We start from the raw sequence: 20,441 nt of genomic DNA, 5'->3' as shown, positions 1-20,441 counted from the left end.
GGAAATTGATTGGCAACCAATGCAGACTGCAGAGTGTTGGTGAAACATGGGCATATTTAGGGAAGCCCATGATTGCTCTCGCAGCTGCATTCTGCACGATCTGAAGTTTCCGAACACTTTTCAAAGGTGGCCCCATGTAGAGAGCTTTTACCCAACTAGGGAACATCATCAGTTCTTGAAGGGAGTGAGATTTGTGAAGAGGAGGAAGAGGACTGTTGCTTGCTGCTCTCTGAGCTTGGTGGTTTTCTTATACACATTTAATTACCCAACCAGGTAACACAATCAGTGCCGAGTTTACACAGGACGTCAAATCTCCTTTGACAACCTTCAGAAATTTGCTTTCTCTCTGGCCTCCACAGGCATTACCACAGCATGGAAGTCTTTGCACACTACGATCTGCTGAATAGCAACTGGACACAAGTTGCCGAAGGCCACAAAGCCAGCTTCTGCCTGGAGGATAGTGACTGCATAGACGGTACGGGCGTTTCTAACCTAATTTCACTGCATTGATAACATGTCGATGATTGGCACTCCTTAAAACCAGCTGTTTTCCGTCTTAACACCAGCATAGAAAATACATCGAAGGCTGAGTATCCGTGACCATTATGAGCCACAGTGCCACAGTGGTTAGAGTGCGGTACTGCAGGCTACTTCTGCTGTCTGCCGGCTGCCTGCAATTTGGCAGTTCAACTCTCCCCAGGCTCAAGTGTCCAGGACATTCCTGCAAATATGTCCAGATATATACACTAAACTATTATGGCTGTTTAACTAAACAGCCATAAAAGAATAGAATAGAATTCTTTATTGGCCAAGTGTGATTGGACACACAAGGAATTTGTCTTTGGTGCAGATGCTCTCAGTGTGCATAAAAGAAAAGATACATTTGTCAAGAATCATGTGGTACAACACTTAATTATTGTCATAGGGGTCAAATAAGCAATGAAGAAACAATCAATATTATTAAAAATCTTAAGGATACAAGCAACAAGTTATAGTCATATATTCTATTCTATTCTATTCTATTCTTGGCAAATGTCTCTTTTCTTTTATGTACACTGAGAGCATCTGCACCAAAGACAAATTCCTTGTGTGTCCAATCACACTTGGCCAATAAAGAATTCTATTCTATTCCATTATGGCTGTGTAGTTAAAACACCATTGTGCTTTCTAAAACGTTGATACGACCGTTGTACTGACTTCTTTCTTTAGGGGTCCAGAAGCAGTACGAGTGTGCAAACTTTGGCGAGCAAGGGATCTCTGTCGGATGCTACGATGTGTATCGGCACGACATCGATTGCCAGTGGATTGACGTTACCGATCTCAAACCAGGCGACTACATCTTCCGGGTAAGCCGTGGTTCCGCCAGTGAGTGGTAACCCTAGGCCTTGTTTGCAGAATATAAGCAACCCAGCCTCTCTCTTTGCCAGCCAGTGTATTTACTGATAACCCTCGACTTACAACAGTTCATTTTGTGACCGATCAAAGTTATGACAGCTCTGGGAAAAATGACTTATGGTCCTTTTTTCGCGGCTACGACCTTTGCAGAACCGCCAGCAGTAAGCAGATTCCTACTGGCACAGATAATTGCGTGCAGCTTCGTGTCCCCCTTTATTTGCACGCAGAAGCAAAAGAATCGCCGAAATCTCATGCGCGCACAGGTCCCCTCATCAGATTTTGCTACCTACACATGCAGAGAAGGAAAATCTCACTTGGACACACACATGCTGGAGACATGAAGCTGCGTGCAATTATCAGTACTGGTAGGAACCCACTACCGACCCCCATGGTTATGCGATCAAAATTCATACACTTGTCAAGTGGTTCATACATCTGACGGTCATATGATCCCCTTTTTGCAACTTTCTGACAAACAAAGTCATTTAGGAAGCCAGATTTCAGAGTTGCGGTGGCTGTGGGCTGAATGCCATTTGGCAGTTCGAATTGCACCAGGGTATATTGTATCTTTTTTTAATCTTATAACTCAATAAAACGTTAAACTAGGAAAATATTTGTAATTAAGAAAGGCAAAACAAAACAAAAAAAGATGAGAAAACACTGCCTTGGGCTAATTTAGCTCCAGTAAATGCAGAGGCTGCATATAAAGCCCTTCATGGCACCGGACCAGACTATCTCAGGGACCGCCTTCTGCCGCACGAATCCCAGCGGTCAGTTAGGTCCCACAGAGTGGGTCTTCTCCGGGTCCCGTCAACTAAACAATGTCGCTTGGCGGGACCCAGGGGAAGAGCCTTCTCTGTGGCGGCCCCGGCCCTCTGGAACCAACTCCCCCCAGAGATTAGAATTGCCCCCACCCTCCTTGCCTTTCGTAAGCTGCTTAAAACCCACCTCTGCCGCCAGGCATGGGGGAATTAAGACTTCTTCTCCCCCTAGGCCATTACAACTGTATACATGGTATGTTTGTAGGTATGTTTGGTTTTTATATATTAAGGGGTTTTAATTTGCTTTTAGTATTGGATTTTATTGCATATTGTTCATGATTGTTGTTAGCCGCCCCGAGTTTTCGGAGAGGGGCAGCATATAAATCCAATAAAACCTGAAACCTGAAACCAGTTTGTGCTAGAAAATTGTCTGCTAGCGATGGGCAATTGAAACCTCCCACTTTTGGGGGTGTGAGGTGTAAAGAGATGGAGCTTCAATTACACGATCAAACTTTTCCTACATGCACCCAGTCACGATTATATCTCCAATCAGATCGCACTAAAATTCCTGATTTCTTTTCCCAGATCGTTGTTAATCCGACCTTTGAAGTGGCAGAGTCCGATTATTCCAACAATGTTATGATATGTAACATTAGGTACGGGTCACTACGCGTGTGGGTGTACAACTGCCATATAGGTAAGCTTGGCTTTTTCTTTTAAACAACTGCTTGCAGAGATAAGCTTTTTTATTGATGAGATAGTTCTCAGCTCTTCAAGATCAGGAAACAGACTGTAGTAAGACTCTCAAAACTCTACAGTGGCAGGATCTTGAAAGCCTGACAAACTTTCTCCTCTCCTCTCTCTGTGTCTCTAACTGTGTATGTCTCTCTCTGTGTACTTGTGTATCTCCTTGTCTTTCCAGCTCTTTGTCTGTCTGTCCGTCTCCCTGTGTTTCTCTGTCTTTGTCTCTCTGTGTCTCTATCTGTCTATCTCTGTGTATGTGTGTACCCAGGGATGGGCAGCAGGCAGGACGGGGTGGATCGCAGTTCCACCGGTGGAAATGAAGATGCATGCGCAGCTCCAGCTGATCAGTGGCTGTCACTTCCGGCGGCTGTCACTTCCACGATTAGCCGCTCCGAATCTTTGGAGAGGGGCAGCACACAAATCTAATAAATTATTATTATTATTATTATTATTAATAATAATAATAATAATATTGTTGTTGTTGTTGTTGTTGTTGTTATTATTATTATTATTATTATTATTATTATTATTATTATTATTAGTCTCGGCTGGGCTCTCCTTTTTTCCCCTGCTGCTGCATCTGCGCTCCTTGCTTTTTTCCTCTTTCCTCCTTCCTGGCCGCCGCCGAGCTTCCCTCTCTCCTGCCCGGCTCCCCTCCAGCCTCACGCGACCCCCTCCCACCTGAGGTGCAAGCAGAAGGCATGGGTGGAAGCGGCGCTGGCAGCATTTATGCTTCTGGCTGCACCTCTTCACCTAGCTACCCAGCCTGAGGCGGGGGCGACCCAGGAAGGAGAGCGCAGGAAACGGGAAGCAATTTGTCACCCCAGCGAGCGACACTGGTAAGGTTGTAAGTCGAGGACTTCACAGTTCACTTGAACGACATGGCCGGCAAGCCACTCCTACCCAGTCACGACCATCAAGCCACACCCACAAAATAAGCCATACCCAGTGAGGCAGTAAAAATGTTGGCTGTCCATTATTGTGTGTATTTATTCATTAATTAATTAATTAATTAATTAATTCATTCATTTATTAGATTTGTATGCCACCCCTCTCTGCAGACTCAGGGCGGCTCACAACAGTGATAAAACAGTATACAATGACTTTTTCTGTGTTTATGTGTGTATCTATGTGTGTTTGTCTGTCTCTGCCTCTCTGTCGCTCTCTGTGTGTCTCTCTGTCCTGTCTCTGTCTCTCTCTTTCTGTGTCTCTGTGTATGTCTGTGTATTTCTGTGTGTACATGTGTACATTTCTCTATGTCTGTCTGTCTGTCTGTCTCTCTCTGTGAGCATATCTGTATCTCTCTTTGTGTGTGTCTCTTAGTCTGCGTCTCTTTTTCTGTGTATATGTGTGTATCTGCGTATCTCTCTATATGTCTCTCTGTATCTCTCTCTCACTGAAGAGAATCAAGAAAGAACCATCTTGAGTTTCTTTCTCACCCTCCCTCTCTCAAGGTTGTGCTGGTCTTTATAAAATTGCCCTCATGTTCCTTCTTCCAAGCTGTCTCTGTAGTCCTCTACAACAATTAAATTGCTTGTATCAAAACACTGTAAGCATTTTTTTTATTTTTTTACTTAAACATCCCATTAATTTAATTGTTCATTTCTTAATGATACTTTTGATATTTTTGTGATTGAATAAGAACCGGTTCATCGGTTTCATTTAGAAGATCATCCTGGAACCCTGCAAGGGTTTTATTTTTTGCAAACACTGGATAAATTTCCAGGAACCTGTATCTAAAAGTCCCAAAAGCCAGCTGGAAAATTCACCTGTTTTTAAAAGCAAAGTCGATTGGGGGGGGGGGGAGCTGGGTTTGCTTAATGACTGTGTGTGTTTTGCATTGTTTTGTTTAACAACGGGGTCAAAGCAAAAAAGGCCGCAAAATCAGGCATGACTCCAATGGAAATTCTGTCCTCAATTGTGGTTGAAGGTTGAGGGACACCTGTAGTTTTTCACCTTCTGCACATAGCCATCCAAGTCAATAGTGGGTTCTACTTGCCTTTGCTAACGGTTCGGGAACGGGAGGACACATGTGGGTATTTCTGCACATGTGCAGAGCGTTTTTTGATGACATCTGGGCAGGTGGGTGGAGTGTCCTGCCACTACTGATTCTCCATACCGGGTCAAACTGGTAGCAACCCATCACTGAATCCAAGTGGACGGTACTATTTGACTCTCCTCTCTTTTCTCTTTCCCCCTTTTCACAGCCAACTCTTTCTTTGAGCCAGACCAGAAAGAATACTTCAATGGACTTTGGAACAATCAGGTGTTTTAAATTTAGACCCTCTGTGTTAAAAAAAAAAAAAAGACAAAAAAAAAATTAAAATTTTCCCCATGATTTTCCTAACCACTGCTCGGAAAACTGAAGCTATCCAGCGACCAACCACGAACGTTTATTTCACATTAGCTCTGTAAGTTATTTTTTCAAGGGCCTTCCTCCAAAGCTACTTTGCAACGTATAGCGGGAGACGGCAGCGGCAGACTCAAATTTCAACCCCGTTCCGAGAGACGGCAGGTTTTTGCACCGGCTGTATGACTTTGCTTCCATCCGCGTACTTCGACCTTTGCAAACTCTTGCCACCACCCATTGGTCCGTTGCGGCGTCCGAAGAGGCACCTGACCGACAACTCAGCAAGGATTTGATGCTCAGAGTTACCTTTGGTTTGAGGACTTCTCTTTCAGCCTTGGTAGTTTGTCACGCAGACGTTTGAAAATCTGACTCTGTGCCCTGGTGGGAGGTCACTTTTCTTCACCTTAGCCTGCTCACATCTCCAGGAACACAGGCAGCATCAGGTTCCTACCGGTACGGATGAGGAGGCCACACGGGTATAAAACTGGTGCCGCGCACACAGCTGTCTCTGGCATGCATGCGGGTGCATCCTAGCGACATTTTGCTTCTGCGCATACCAGGCACGTCAGTGAGATTTCGGCATGTTTTTTGTTTTTCCGCATGTCCCGAGATTTTGCTCCCCGCGCATGCGCAGACACAAAATCTCTTGCAAAATCTCATGCGCGTGCATGTCCCCTCATTAGATTTTGCTTCCTGTTCATGCGCAGACACAAATTCTCTTGCGAAATCTCATTAGATTTTGTTTCCTGCTCATGCGCAGACACAAAATCTCTTGCGAAATCTCATTAGATTTTGTTTCCTGCTCATGCGCAGACACAAAATCTCTTGCGAAATCTCATTAGATTTTGTTTCCTGCTCATGCGCAGACACAAAATCTCTTGCGAAATCTCATTAGATTTTGTTTCCTGCTCATGCGCAGACACAAAATCTTGCTGAGACGCACACATGCACACACACCAGAGACCCAAAGCTGCACATGCAGTGCGCCAGTAGCGGCAACCCCACCTGAACACAGGTGATATTTGATTTTGAAAGAGGAAACTATCAGTAGGACAAGGAAAATACGGCCATCTCAACTTCCATCTTGGTTTTAAAAACCACTAGAATGTGAAAAAAAAATTGTAAACATAGTAAGACAGGTGTGCCAAATTCAAGGCTCGTAGGCAGGATCTGGAGCAGCCCTGTAAACAGCGAAGGACTGGACCGCAATGCCTCTGCTATCAAAATATAGTGGTAAGGAGGGGCACGTGCTCCATTTTCATTGGCAGAGCGCTCGGGCCGCCCTACGAGCGACGGCGAGCTGGCCACACCCACCCGGGCGACACTCCCCAAAGTCAAACACAACGCTGATGCAGCCCTCTATGAAAACGAGTTTGAGAACCATGCATTAAGCTGTTCACCTGCCTTGCCTTATCCATGTCTCTTCCATCCATGCCACCACATCCTTAGCCCCAGTATTTCCTTCCCGTCAATTTTAAGAAATACATCAACTATACCAGTGACAATGAACAATGGCATGCGGAGCCGTATCTGCTGGCACGCAAGCCGTTGCCCTAGCTCATGTTCATGTGCATGCCAGCTAATTTTTGGCTTGCCTGGAGGCTCTGGGAGAGCATTTTTGGCTTCTGGAGAGTTTCCAGAGGAATGGGCAGGAGCATTTTTGCATCTGGAGCCTGGGGAGGGCAGAAGACGGGCATACTGGGCTCACCAGAGTTTGGGAAGTGGGCTGTTTCCGGCCTCCAGAGGGCCTCCGGGGATTGAGAAAGGCTATTTTCACTGCCCCAGGCACTAAGTTATGGGTGTGGGCACTCGTGCATGTTGTTGTTAGTATTATGCCCTCATCACCTCGAGGTTCGACTACTGTAATGCTCTCTACATGGGGCTACCTTTGAAAAGTGTTCGGAAACTTCAGATTGTGCAGAATGCAGCTGCGAGAGCTATCATGGGCTTCCCCAGGTATGCCCATGTTACTCCAACACTCCGCAGTCTGCATTGGTTGCCGATCAATTTCCGGTCACAATTCAAAGTGTTGGTTATGACCTATAAAGCCTTTCATGGCATCGGACCAGAATATCTCCGGGACCGCCTTCTGCCGCATGAATCCCAGCGTTCGGTCTGGTCCAACAGAGTTGGCCTTTTCCGGGTCCCGTCAACTAAACAATGTCATTTGGCGGGACCCAGGAGAAGAGCCTTCTCTGTGGCAGCCCCGACCCTCTGGAACCAGCTCCCCCCATATATCAGAGTTGCCCCCACCCTCCTTGCCTTTCACAAGCTCCTTAAAACCCACCTCTGTCGTCAGGCATGGGGGAATTGAAATTTTTCCCCTTCCCCCTAGGCTTATAGAATTTATACATGGTATGTTTGTTTGTATGATTGGTCTCTTAAATTGGGTTTTTTTAGATTATTTTTTAATATTAGATTTGTTACATTGTTTTCTTTATTGTTGTTAGCCGCCCCGAGTCTTCGGAGAGGGGCGGCATACAAATTAATTAAATAAATAAATAAATATTATTTTATTATTTATTAGATTTGTATGCCGCCCCTCTCCGAGGACTCACAGCAAGGAAAACAATGCAATGAATACAAATCCAATATTTAAAAACAATTTAAAAACCCTTATAAAAAAACAATCACACAAACCAAACCATGCATAAACTTCAATAGCTAAGGGGTGTGCTAATTTCCCCATGCCTGGCGACATAGGTGGGTTTTCAAACGTTTACGTGTGCAAAGTTTACACATGCTATTGCGCATGTGCAATAGCACACGCACATGCCCTTTCAGCACCCGAGGAAAAAAAGGTTCGCCATCACTCCCAAACATTTCCAGCTATGGACCCAGGGGTGGATTCCCATTTTTGCCACTACCGGTGCGCTGTGCGTGCAGCTTCAGGTATCCTGTGTGCGCATGTGTGCGTCCCATGCACAGGAAGCAAAATCTGATGAGGGGAAGCACACACACGTGTGAGATTTCAGCGATTCTGTGCATGCACAGAAGCAAAAAACAAACACCAAAATGGTGCACCCCGTGCATCCCCTCGTATGCGCAGAACCAAAAACATGCTGGGACACGCGCACGTTCGCGCAGGACACCAGAAGCTGCGTGCGCGGCTCAACTTTTAGTAGCGGTGCAGCGTCCTTTACCGTTTCGATAGGAACCCGAAACTGCATAGACCTCTTCCCTATTCATTAAAGCAAACTATTCTGCGATATCTTGTAAGAAAAAAAATGAATGAATTTCTTAGGACACATTTTACACGGGAGTTCCTTAAAGGGGGTGGGCAATGTTCCAAAAATCAAGACGATTCCCAAGCGTGTGATTGTAGCCATCTTGATTTTTTTAAATGATAACCCTTGAACCCTTGCTTTAGTAAATGTATGGTGGTGCTAAACATGTTTGCCTCTGTTTATTTGAGGCCATGCATTGCTGCAGAAAACCATTCCTACTTGAATTTTCTTTTGTGTGTGTGTGTGTGTTTTTAAAGAAAAGGCCTTTTACCCAAGGGGACAGTTTGTATACAGTACAGTGGTACCTCTACCTAAGGAGGCCTCTACTTACGAACTTTTCTAGATAAGAACCGGGTGTTCGAGATTTTTTTGCCTCTTCTCAAGAACCATTTTTCACTTGCAAACCCGAGCCTCCGAAACTGTAACCAGAAAAGGCAGGGAGAAGCCTCTGTGGGGCCTCTCTAGTAATCTCCTGGGAGGAAACAGGGCCGGAAAAGGTGGGGAGAAGCCTCTGTGGGGTCTAAAAATCTCCCGGGAGGAAACAGGGCCAGAAAAGGTGGAGAGAAGCCTCCGTGGGGCCTCTCCAGGAATCTCCTGGGAGGAGACAGGGCCAGAAAAGGTGGGGAGAAGCCTCCGTGGGGCCTCTGTAGGAATCTCCTGGGAGGAAACAGGGCCAGAAAAGGTGGGGAGAAGCCTCCGTGGGGCCTCTGTAGGAATCTCCTGGGAGGAAACAGGGCCTCCACCCTCCCTGTGGTTTCCCCAATCGCATGCATGATTTGCTTTTACATTGATTCCTATGGGAAAAATTGCTTGTTACAAACCTTTCTACTTAAGAACCTGGTCACAGAACCAATTAAGTTCGTAAGAAGAGGTACCACTGTACTTCACAAGTTTCCAATTTTCTTGCTTTTACAATCCTATCACAAAAGAGGGAATTGCAAAATCCAGCTCTATATGCTGCAGTGGATCAAAGCACCACGTCTGGCGTTTCGTATCTAAAACAATAAATAATCTAGATATGTTTTTTGGAGGTTCCAAAAAGCAAATGTGAACTTTTGTCTATTGCTTCTTTTAAGCATTGGTGACTAAGGGTAAATTATCTCTGACCATGGATGTTACAAGATGTGGCTGCATCAAGACTTTAAAACCCACCGTTTTGGGGAACCAGAAGACAGAAGGAATTCAATGTATCTAATAAGTGTAAAGACAAAACATAAAAAATGATTTAAAGCCTTCCTTTCTTGAAAAATCGTTCCTTGGCTGCTTTAGGGAAGAAAAATAAATAAATCCGTAACCAGAAAGGTTGAAGGACGTTATCAAAAAGGGTCTTGTCCAGTACTGTCGAGATTTATGCAAGCCAAGTTTACACAACTTTTCTTGATCTGGGACACTGTGAATTAAAAATTATTATTTTTTAATTCGAATAGCCATCCATTCCTTTTTTCTTGCTCGCTCTGCTGATTCTTGCTTGTCAAATGAGAACTAGTTCAGACACATTGGTTGGGAGGATAAGCTAAGAGGATTTTAAAACGGTATTTTGCACAGGTATAAGTGTTGTATGAATAAACTGAGATTATGCTGACCGTTTGTAGACTTTCTTTTCTAAGGTTGCACTAACAAACTTTCCGAGCTGGTTCTGTATTTTAAATATTCTACATCTATATTTCCTTTTATGTACACGAGATCATATGCACCAAAGACAAATTCCTTGTGTGTCCACTTGGCCCATAAAGAATTCTGTTCTATTCTATTCTAAAGTGTCCCTTACTACTTTCACAGCCTAAGGGAACATCCCAAAATGCTCCATTCCACACAACAGTCTTAACCCTCCTTCCTGCAGACTACCAAACAAAGTCAAGGTTGTATTGGCAGTTCTGTGTTAGCAAATACTTCAAAAGAAAAGGATTTAGGGGTAGTGATTTCTGACATTCTCAAAATGGGTGAACAGTGCAGTCAGGCGGTAGGGAAAGCAAGTAGGATGCTTGGCTGCATAGCTAGAGGTATAACAAGCAGGAAGAGGGAGATTATGATCCCGCTATATAGAGTGCTGGTGAGACCACATTTGGAATACTGTGTTCAGTTCTGGAGACCTCACCTACAAAAAGATATTGACAAAATTGAACGGGTCCAAAGACGGGCTACAAGAATGGTGGAAGGTCTTAAGCATAAAACGTATCAGGAAAGACTTCATGAACTCAATCTGTATAGTCTGGAGGACAGAAGGAAAAGGGGGGACATGATCGAGACATTTAAATATATTAAAGGGTTAAATAAGGTCCAGGAGGGAAGGGTTTTTAATAGGAAAGTGAACACAAGAACAAGGGGACACAATCTGAAGTTAGTTGATCAAAAGCAACGTGAGAAAATATTATTTTACTGAAAGAGTAGTAGATCCTTGGAACAAACTTCCAGCAGATGTGGTAGATAAATCCACAGTAACTGAATTTAAACATGCCTGGGATAAACATATATCCATCCTAAGATAAAATACAGAAAATAGTATAAGGGCAGACTAGATGGACCAGGAGGTCTTTTTCTGCCGTCAGACTTCTATGTTTCTAAGGTTTCCGACAAAAAAATTAGGTTTCAAGCATTATTCATTTTATTTTCTAGAACAGGGGTCCCCAAACTTGGCAACTTTAAGACTTCTGAATTTCAACTCCCAAAATCCTCCAGCCAGCTATGAAGACCTCTGTTGTAGAGAATACTACAGCCATTCGGAAAAGAGGGGGAAGCAGAAACCCAGATCACATAGAATTAATTCCAGATCTTATCTCCTTATACTTTTCCTAGACACTTTTGTTTGTAGCAGAATCGCCAGCTTTGGGGTTTTTAAACAGTTTCGGGAAGAACGCAGAGGCTGCCCAAAGAGGACGCCCTGCATTTTTTTTCAACAAGAGCACACAACAGATTTAAACTTAAGATTAACCGCTCCAAACTTGACTGTAAAAAATATGACTTCAGTAACCGAGTTGTCGAAGCGTGGAACTCATTACTCATGCATAGTGTCATCCCCAAACCCCCAACACTTTACCCTTAGATTATCTACGGTTGACCTACCCAGATTCCTAAGTGGTCAGTAAGGGGCGAGTACAAGTGCACTCGAGTGCCTTCCGTCCCCTGTCCTATTGCTCTCCTATATCTCCTATTCCTTTCTTCTATTCCTATATCTGTTCTTCTATTCTTTCATTGATATGTTCTATTACTATATCTTCTTTTCTATTCTTTCATAGATATATTTTACTATGAGTATCTCCTCTATAATCTTCATCATGTATTTTACTATGTGTATACATATATATATACCCACTAAAACCCTCATTGTGTATTGGACAAAATAAATAAATGAATGAATGAATGAATGAATGAATAAATAATATTTCAGTGCAAATTGGGTGCTCTGGGGTGGAGCTCCATTTTCTCCACCCCACTTCGTTCCCCCCTGCCCGGGCAGCAGCCCACCCCTGGCACCGAGAAGCTAACGTTGCACCTTTCTAAAATTGTAGCTCTCTGAAGGGTTTAGCTGCTGAATCCGTCCCTGGAAAAAAAGGATCTCCGTTTGAAGGAGCTGCGGATAAGGTCCCATTCATAACCCTGCTTGCTTGAAGCATCTCTCGGGAATCCAAACCTCAATCTACTAGATATCCCAATGTGTTCTTTCTCAAATGTATTTATTTATTTATCCATCCATCCATCCATCCTCTCTCTCCACTCTCCTCTCTCTATCTATCTAATCTAATCTATCTATCTATCTATCCATCCATCCTCTCTCCCCACTCTCCTCTCCTTTCTCCATCTATCTATCTATCTATCTATCTATCTATCTATCTATCTATCTATCTATCTATCTATCTATCTATCTATCTGTCTATCTATCCATCCATCCTCTCTCCATCTATCTATCTATCTATCTATCTATCTATCTATCCATCCTCTCTCTCTCTCTCTATCCATCCATCCATCCATCCATCCATCCATCCTCTCTCCATCTATCTATCTATCCATCTATTTATTTTTATTTATTTTGTCCAATACACAATGAGAGTTTTAGTGGGTATATATCTATATACACATAGTAAAATACATGATGAAGGTTATAGAGGAGATACTCATAGTAAAATATATCTAAGAAATAATAGAAAAGAAGGTACAGTAATAGAACATATCAATGAAAGAATAGAAGAAGAGATACAGGAATAGAAGAAAGGTATAGGAGATATAGGAGAGCAATAGGACAGGGGACGGAAGGCACTCTAGTGCACTTGTACTCGCCCCTTACTGACCTCTTAGGAATCTGGATAGGTCAACCGTGGATAATCTAAAGGTAAAGTGTTGGGGGTTTGGGGATGACACTATGCATGAGTAATGAGTTCCACGCTTCGACAACTCAGTTACTGAAGTCATATTTTCTACAGTCAAGTTTGGAGCGGTTAATATTAAGTTTAAATCTGTTGTGTGCTCTTGTGTTGTTGTGGTTGAAGCTGAAGTAGTCGCTGACAGGCAGGACGTTGCAGCATATGATCTTGTGGGCAATACTTAGATCTTGTTTAAGGCGTCTTAGTTCTAAACTTTCTAGGCCCAGGATTGAAAGTCTAGTCTCATAGGGTATTCTGTTTCGAGTGGAGGAGTGAAGGGCCCTTCTGGGAGGTGAAACTAGGCAAGGGGTCCACTGAAGGTTGCACGGGTTATGAAAGCAGAGTGATTGGATCCAAAGAGCTTCCCAGCGGAGGAATTTCTCCTGTCTCCAGCTTGTAACCTGAGAGTAACCCAAGTTTTGAAAAGAGTCGGCGGGTTGGGGAGGAGAGAACAAAAGGCACGAGGAGGAAAGGAGAACGTTTGATACCGGTTGAAAGAATTTTTTAATTCTGTCTCTTGACGGCAACGATAAACTAGTTTTGTTCCAGCCAACTTAAAAAACAGGTTTTTAAAAAGAAAAGAGTCGGCCCTATCACTTGCATGCGGACAAAAGTGTTCAGTCAAGGTGTTTCTGGCAATTCTTTGAGTTGGCGGAGGAAGCTCTTCACTTAGGTTACACTGCCCTCCTGTGGGGCCTTCCCCGATCAGCCTCCGTCCCGTTCATTAATTCCCACGGATTAATTTCCCAACCAACTTGGGAATTTTCCAGTTCTAACACACACACACACAAAGTTGTGATTATTCCCACCGGCCTGTCGCTTACTTCAAAAACGACAACAACAACAATAACACCGACACAACACCCCACCCCCAAAAAAGAACAGATGAGAACTCCGCCGCCGTCGTACGGTTTGTACACACTGTTTTAATGCCACCCCAAAGTCACGTCAAACCGTTCTGGTTTTTAATCCGGCAGGTTGGTGCTTGCCGATTCCAATCCTTGGCAGCCTGAATTCTGCTGATATTTGCGCTGTAATCCCAAGGCCCTGGTTACTAGTCGCCGGGCTACTGCTGTATCTGTCTGGGGTCTTTCTTTAGCCAGCTGAAGGAGCTCTGAGGAAGGAAACAAAGAGAGAGAGAGAGAGAGAGAGAAAGGTGGCAGAGAAGGAATAGAAAAATTAGAAAAGAATTGGCGAAGGAGCCTTAAGAAACCTGGCCCAACGGGCTCGAAGCAGTGGTGAAATCCATTTTTTTTACTACTCGGTGGCTCAAGACTTGTAGCTGAATATTGCAACTGAGATTAGCAGATAGAGAATTTTGAGTACAGTGATACCTTGTCTTACAAACTCAATTGGTTTCGGGACGAGGTTCTTAAGGTGAAACGTTTGTAAGACGAAACAATGTTTTCCATAGGAACCAATGGAAAAGCGATTCGTGCGTGCAAGCCCAAAATTCAACCCTTTTGCCAGCCGAAGCGCCCGTTTTTGCGCTGCTGGGATTCCCCTGAGGCTCCCCTCCATGGGAAACCCCACCTCCGGACTTCTGTGTTTTTGCGATGCTGCAGGGGAATCCCAGCATTGCAAAAACAAGCGCTTCGCTGAAGTCCGGAAGTGGGGCATCCCAGTGGCGGCGGTGGGTTTGTAAGATGAAAATAGTTTGTAAGAAGAGGCAAAAAAATCTTAAACCCTGGGTTTGTATCTCGAAAAGTTTGTATGATGAGGCATTTGTAAGATGAGGTATCACTGTACTCTGTTTAGTAAATACTAGAGAGATAGCTACAGTGTAAATGGTGTAAATTTGCTGGGAAAGAAGTAAATATTTTCCTAAAAAGCTCTGCAGGACGGGTCTACAATTATCTTCAAGATAAAGGTTCCTGATATCCTGGTTAGCTGCTTTGGCTATCTGGGTGGGCTAGCTTCTGCAAAACGTCACTTCAACATGCTTTCCTTCTTTGAACACCGGCAATTGAGTCGGGGTGGCGCAGCAGGTCGAGTGCAGTACTGCAGGCCACTGAAGCTGACTTGTAGATCTGAAGGTCAGCGGTTCAAATCTCATCACCGGCTCAAGGTTGACTCAGCCTTCCATCCTTCCGAGGTGGGTAAAATGAGGACCCGGATTGTGGGGGCAATAGGCTGGCTCTGTTAAAAAGTGCTCCTGCTAACATGTTGTAAGCCAGTGTTTTTCAACCAGTGTGCTGTGGCACACTAGTGTGCCGTGAGACATGTTCAGATGTCCGCGAAGCTCAGCAAGAGAGAGAAAGAAAGCAAGAGAGAGAGAGAAAGAAAGCAAGAGAGAAAGAGAGAGAAAGAAAGAGAGGCAGGGAAGGAGGGAGAGATAGAAAGAGAGCAAAAAAGAGTAAGGAAGGAAAAGAGAAAGAAAGAGGGATGGAGAGAGAGAGGAAGGAAGGGAGAGAAAGAGGGGGAGAAATAGAGCGAAAGGGAGGAAGAGAGAGAGAGAGAATTTTTTTGTCCAAACTTTTTTAGCCCCCCCCCCCTCCCCCTTGCTCAATGTGCCCCATGATTTTGTATATGTAAAAAATGTGCCGCAGCTCAAAAAAAGGTTGAAAATCCCTGTTGTAAGCCACCCTGAGTCTAAGGAGATAATAAAGTAAAATAATAAATAAAATAAACAACAGCCCAGAAGCCAAATGAAGGAAGGAGAGAGAGAGAGAGAGAGAGAGAGAGAGAGACTGGTCCTTCGGTTGACCCACCCACCACCCATTTGCCCAGAAGAACATCCCTGGTGCTTACAAGGCGATGCTAAAATTCAGAAGTGACCCAAATCCACCTCTATTTGCATAGAAGTCAAACAGGTCACCCACTGCTTTTAAGAGGGAGCGTGCCAAACCGGTTAAATGATCTTACTTGGACGTTGAAGTGCCTTGATTTTCGACTGTTTTGTTCCATGGATCAAAGGCCGGATTTTGACGGAGGCATAGTTCTGTTCCAGGGCTTGAGAGGCTGCAAAATGAGAGCGAATCCTTCAAGATAACCATTCACAGTGATTAATTGCTATAAAGAAACCCATATTTATTTATTTATTAGATTTGTATGCCACCCCTCTCCGTAGACTCGGGGCGGCTCACAACACAATAAAACAGTTCATGACAAATCTAATAATTTACAATTTAAAATATTTTAAAAACCCCATTATTAAGCAGACATACATACAAACATACCATACATAAATTGTACAGGCCCGGGGGAGATGTCTCAGTTCCCCCATGCCTGACGACAAAGGTGGGTTTTGAGGAGTTTACGAAAGGCAAGGAGGGTAGGGGCAGTTCTAATCTCTGGGGGGAGCTGGTTCCAGAGAGTCGGGGCCGCCACAGAGAAGGCTCTTCCCCTGGGGCCCGCCAACCGACATTGTTTAGTTGACGGGACCCGGAGAAGGCCCACTCTGTGGGACCTAATTGGTCGCTGGGATTCGTGCAGCAGAAGGCGGTCCCGGAGATATTCTGGTCCGATGCCATGAAGGGCTTTATAGGTGGTGACCAACACTTTGAATTGTGACCGGAAACTGATCGGCAACCAATGCAGACTGCGGAGTGTTGGCGTAACATGGGCATATTTGGGAAAGCCCATGATTGCTCTCGCAGCTGCATTCTGCACGATCTGAAGTTTCCGAACACTTTTCAAAGGTAGCCCCATGTAGAGAGCGTTACAGTAGTCGTGCCTCGAGGTGATGAGGGCATGAGTGACTGTGAGCAGTGAGTCCCGGTCCAAATAGGGCCGCAACTGGTGCACCTATATGAAACCACATTCACATTTATCCCATATACCAGTGTTTCCCAACCTTGACAACTTGAAAATATTTGGTCTTCAACTCCCAGAATTCCCCAGCCAGCAAACGCTGGCTGGGGAATTCTGGGAGTTGAAGTCCAAATACCTTCAAGTTGCCAAGGTTGGGAAACACTGCCATATACATTCCAATCGTTGACCGGAGCTACATGTAACACTCAACAGCCATTAGATAGGAACCAACAGCAGACTTTAGCTTGTAGACTAAAAGCAAGACTTGTGCCTGCAACGCACACACACACAAACACACACAAAATTACCTGCTGCCAAACTGGAAAAGATCCCGAGGGCATGAGTGTCATCAACCCACTGCAATTTAAATCCACTCTCTCTGAAAGAGACAGATCGGAGTTACAATTCTTTAAGTGTCATAGTTCCATCGGAGTCGGATTTCATGCAAAAGCGGATCTGATACTTTCATCTCCGTCCAAATGTTTTCTGTATTCCTGCCCAGCGAGCAGAATGGAAGGTTGTAGGTAGAGAGCAGCACAAAACTCAGTGGTATGGGGGTTTCTATGGGACCCACATTCATTCATTCATAATTTAATTTAATTTAATTTAATTAATTTAATTATTTAATTATTTATTTATTTATTTATTTGTTTGTTTATTTTTATTTTTATTCTTATTATTTTTATATTTATATTTATATATTCATATTCATATATTCATATATTCATATATTCATATATTCATTCATTCATTTATTGGATTTGTATGCCGACCCTCTCCGCAGACTCGGGGCTGCTAACAACGATAAAAAACAACATGTAACAATCCAATTTAATAAAACAACTAAAAACCCTTATTATAAAAACCAAACATACACACAAACATACCATACATAACTTGTAATGGCCTAGGGGGAAGGAATATCCTAACTCCCCCATGCCTGGCGACAAAGGTGGGTCTTGAGTAATTTGCGAAAGACAAGGAGGGTGGGCGCCGTTGTAATCTCTGGGGGGAGTTGATTCCAGAGGGCCGGGGCCGCCACAGAGAAGGCTCTTCCCCTGGGGCCCGCCAAACGCCATTGTTTGGTCGACGGGACCCGGAGAAGGCCAACTCTGTGGGACCTTATCGGCCGCTGGGATTCGTGCGGTAGAAGGCGGTTCCGGATGTATTCTGACCCAATGCCATGTAGGGCTTTAAAGGTCATTACCAACACTTTGAATTGTGACCGGAAACCGATGGGCAGCCAGTGCAGGCTGCGGAGTGTTGCAGAAACGTGGGCGAATCTAGGAAGCCCCACGATGGCTCTCGCGGCCGCATTCTGCACGATCTGAAGTTTCCGAACACTTTTCAAAGGTCGCCCCATGTCGAGAGTGTTGCATGTGAAATGAAGTTTGTACAATTTCAGCAGGCGTGACGGATCTGATGGTGTGGTTAGACCAGGGGTCAGCAACCTTAAACACTCCAAGAGTCAGTGGGACCCATTTCCCACTGAAAAGAAAACATCAGGATACATTTTTGAAATCAGACCCCCCCCCCCCCAAAAAAAAAAAAAAAAAAGATTCGGTAAAGTACAAGGTCAACTGCGATGATTACAAAAAATAGTTTTTTGTAGACCTGTGTTACTGTTTTCGCCAGTATATTTCTTATATCTTATAATAACGATGCTGCTCTGTGGAAATTATACTTGCTACAGAAAAACCATATACATTTTTGAAATCAGAACAAAAAATGATTTGGAAAAGTACAAGGTCAATGCGATGATTTACAAAAAATATTTTTTTGTAGACCTGCGTTACTGTTTTCTTAATGTCGCCAGTATATTTCTTATACCTTATAATAATGCTGCTGCTCTTTGGAAACTATACCTGCTACAGAAAAACCATATACATTTTTGAAATCAGAACAAAAAAAGATTCAGAAAAATACAAGGTCAACTGCGATGATTACAATATATATATGTGTGTGTGTGTGTGTGTGTGTGTGTGTGTGTGTAGATTGTTCTGAGTTCGGGTTTTGCCCGTGAATGTGATTTCGCCGAAAAAATTTCTGGCGACGTTTCGACGAGGTCCCACTCGTCATCTTCAGGCTGGTGTTTCTGTCCTTGTTCTAAGGCGAACCTTAGAACTTAGAACTCGCTTTAGAACAAGGACAGAAACACCAGCCTGAAGATGATGAGTGGGACCTCGTCGAAACGTCGCCAGAAATTTCCAAATCCTACACGGGAAGAAACCCGAATACAGTATACCAAGACCGTCATACCTGTACCCGTGAAAATCTACGTAAATATATATGTGTGTGTGTGTGTGTGTGTGTGTGTGTGTGTGTAGATTGTTCTGAGTTCGGGTTTTGCCCCGTGTAATATTTTGAGTGTCTATGCGACGTTTCGGTGAAATCACATTCACCATCATCAGGCTGAAGTTTCAAATATATAATATATATATATTTGTGGATCTGTGTTATCTTTCTTAAGGAATTTAGCAAGGTCTGGATGGAAATAAAGCTTATTATTATTATTTTTTCTTTCTTTCCTCAGTTCTGCATTTCACAGCCAGCCTCCCTTCATGTGTATTAATTAGGGGAAAATATTACGCCTGCAAAATACCAAATTCTTTGGTTTGGCCTCCGATTATCTGTCAGCTCACAGAGGCATTGCCGTAATCAAGGGATGAACAGTAGGTGTCCTGGAGAATGGATTCTGTTTAATCTCCACTTTTTTTCCCCAACGCCATCAAAGAAATGACTGCATTAAGCTGCATAATTAACTTTGTGAATCCGTCACTGCATAATGCGGTAAGGACTTACTAAGGGAGGCTGTTTAAATACTTAGACCCCATCCAGGCAGGACTGTTCGGAATGATCAGAAACAAGACTGTCCAGCCTTATAAGTCAGTGATAGCGAACCTTTTTTCCCTCGGGTGCCGAAAGAACATGCGCGCGCGTTATCGTACATGCGTGAGAGCCCACACCCATAATTCAATGGCTGGAGAGGGTGAAAACAGCTTCCCCTGCCTCCCGGAGGCCCTCTGGAGGCTGGAAACGGTGCTAACTCAAGAAAGGCAATTTGTATGCTCCTAAGACATTGAAATGGAAATCCCTAGTTCTGGTTTTGCAGCTGATCCAGTAAGCTCTCCTGCCATTCAGAGGATAGTAATCTGCGTCTCTGAACTGCAGGGTTTATAGCAGTGGTTCTCAACATTTCTTCTTCTTCTTCTTCTCATGCCGCCCCTCTCCATAGACTCGGGGCGGCTCACAACAATAATAACACAATATATAACACTGCATTAATACAGTTCCTCGTTTTGTAGTTTCCCCCAAATTTTACACAGGGCAAAACCCGAACTCAGAACAATCTCAATCTCTCTCTCTCTCTCTCTCTCTCTCTCTCTATATATATATATATATATATATATATATATATATATATATATATATATATATATATATATTACACACACATCTATACCAAATATACCATATATATATATATATATATCTAAACATATATTTTTTAAAAAACTTATCTGCCTTGGAATATGGCCCCTGTTGAGGCCGAGAGGCAAAAAGGAAGTTGTGATGCTCCTTCAATATATCAGGGTGATTCAACACCAAGAAGAAAAGTCACACACAACCCTTCCCTTCTACAAGCTGATAAAGGAAATGAACCTGTAGCCTAGAGGCTAAGGCCCCAGGTTCAAATCCCAGTAAGGGTGTGGCTACCTGATGAAGGCAAATAAGCCTGAAATACATCTATAGTAGCATTATCTACTATAGTAGTGTTTCATTATCAGCAAAAATATGTTACACTTATAAGTTTTTAAATATATATTAATATATTAATATATAATATATATATATT

General features: G+C 43.6%; 2 protein-coding genes across 4 annotated transcripts in view; one reads left to right on the top strand and one right to left on the bottom strand.

The window, feature by feature from the left end:
• Positions 1–5,251, top strand: part of LOXL2 (lysyl oxidase like 2) — a 121,247-nt gene extending 115,996 nt beyond the window's left edge. For all 3 annotated transcript variants that reach the window (XM_070765251.1, XM_070765252.1, XM_070765254.1), the window contains 4 exons: positions 360–475; positions 1,210–1,346; positions 2,742–2,853; positions 5,108–5,251. In XM_070765251.1, coding sequence (XP_070621352.1) covers positions 360–475; positions 1,210–1,346; positions 2,742–2,853; positions 5,108–5,175 — 433 coding nt within the window. In that variant the 3' untranslated portion in view covers positions 5,176–5,251. The remainder of the gene's footprint in view (positions 1–359; positions 476–1,209; positions 1,347–2,741; positions 2,854–5,107) is intronic.
• An 8,066-nt stretch (positions 5,252–13,317) lies between these two features.
• R3HCC1 (R3H domain and coiled-coil containing 1) overlaps positions 13,318–20,441 on the bottom strand; it is a 35,604-nt gene continuing 28,480 nt past the window's right edge. The window contains exons 7-9 of the mRNA XM_070765621.1: positions 16,894–16,964; positions 15,698–15,793; positions 13,318–13,946 (exon numbers count right to left, since the gene is read on the bottom strand). Of these exons, the coding sequence (XP_070621722.1) occupies positions 13,798–13,946; positions 15,698–15,793; positions 16,894–16,964 (316 nt within the window). The 3' untranslated portion in view covers positions 13,318–13,797. The remainder of the gene's footprint in view (positions 13,947–15,697; positions 15,794–16,893; positions 16,965–20,441) is intronic.

This window comes from Erythrolamprus reginae, chromosome 12 (genome assembly GCF_031021105.1).
Source record: "Erythrolamprus reginae isolate rEryReg1 chromosome 12, rEryReg1.hap1, whole genome shotgun sequence".
Taxonomy (NCBI): domain Eukaryota; kingdom Metazoa; phylum Chordata; class Lepidosauria; order Squamata; family Dipsadidae; genus Erythrolamprus; species Erythrolamprus reginae.
This window is presented reverse-complemented; position numbering and strand designations above follow the sequence as displayed.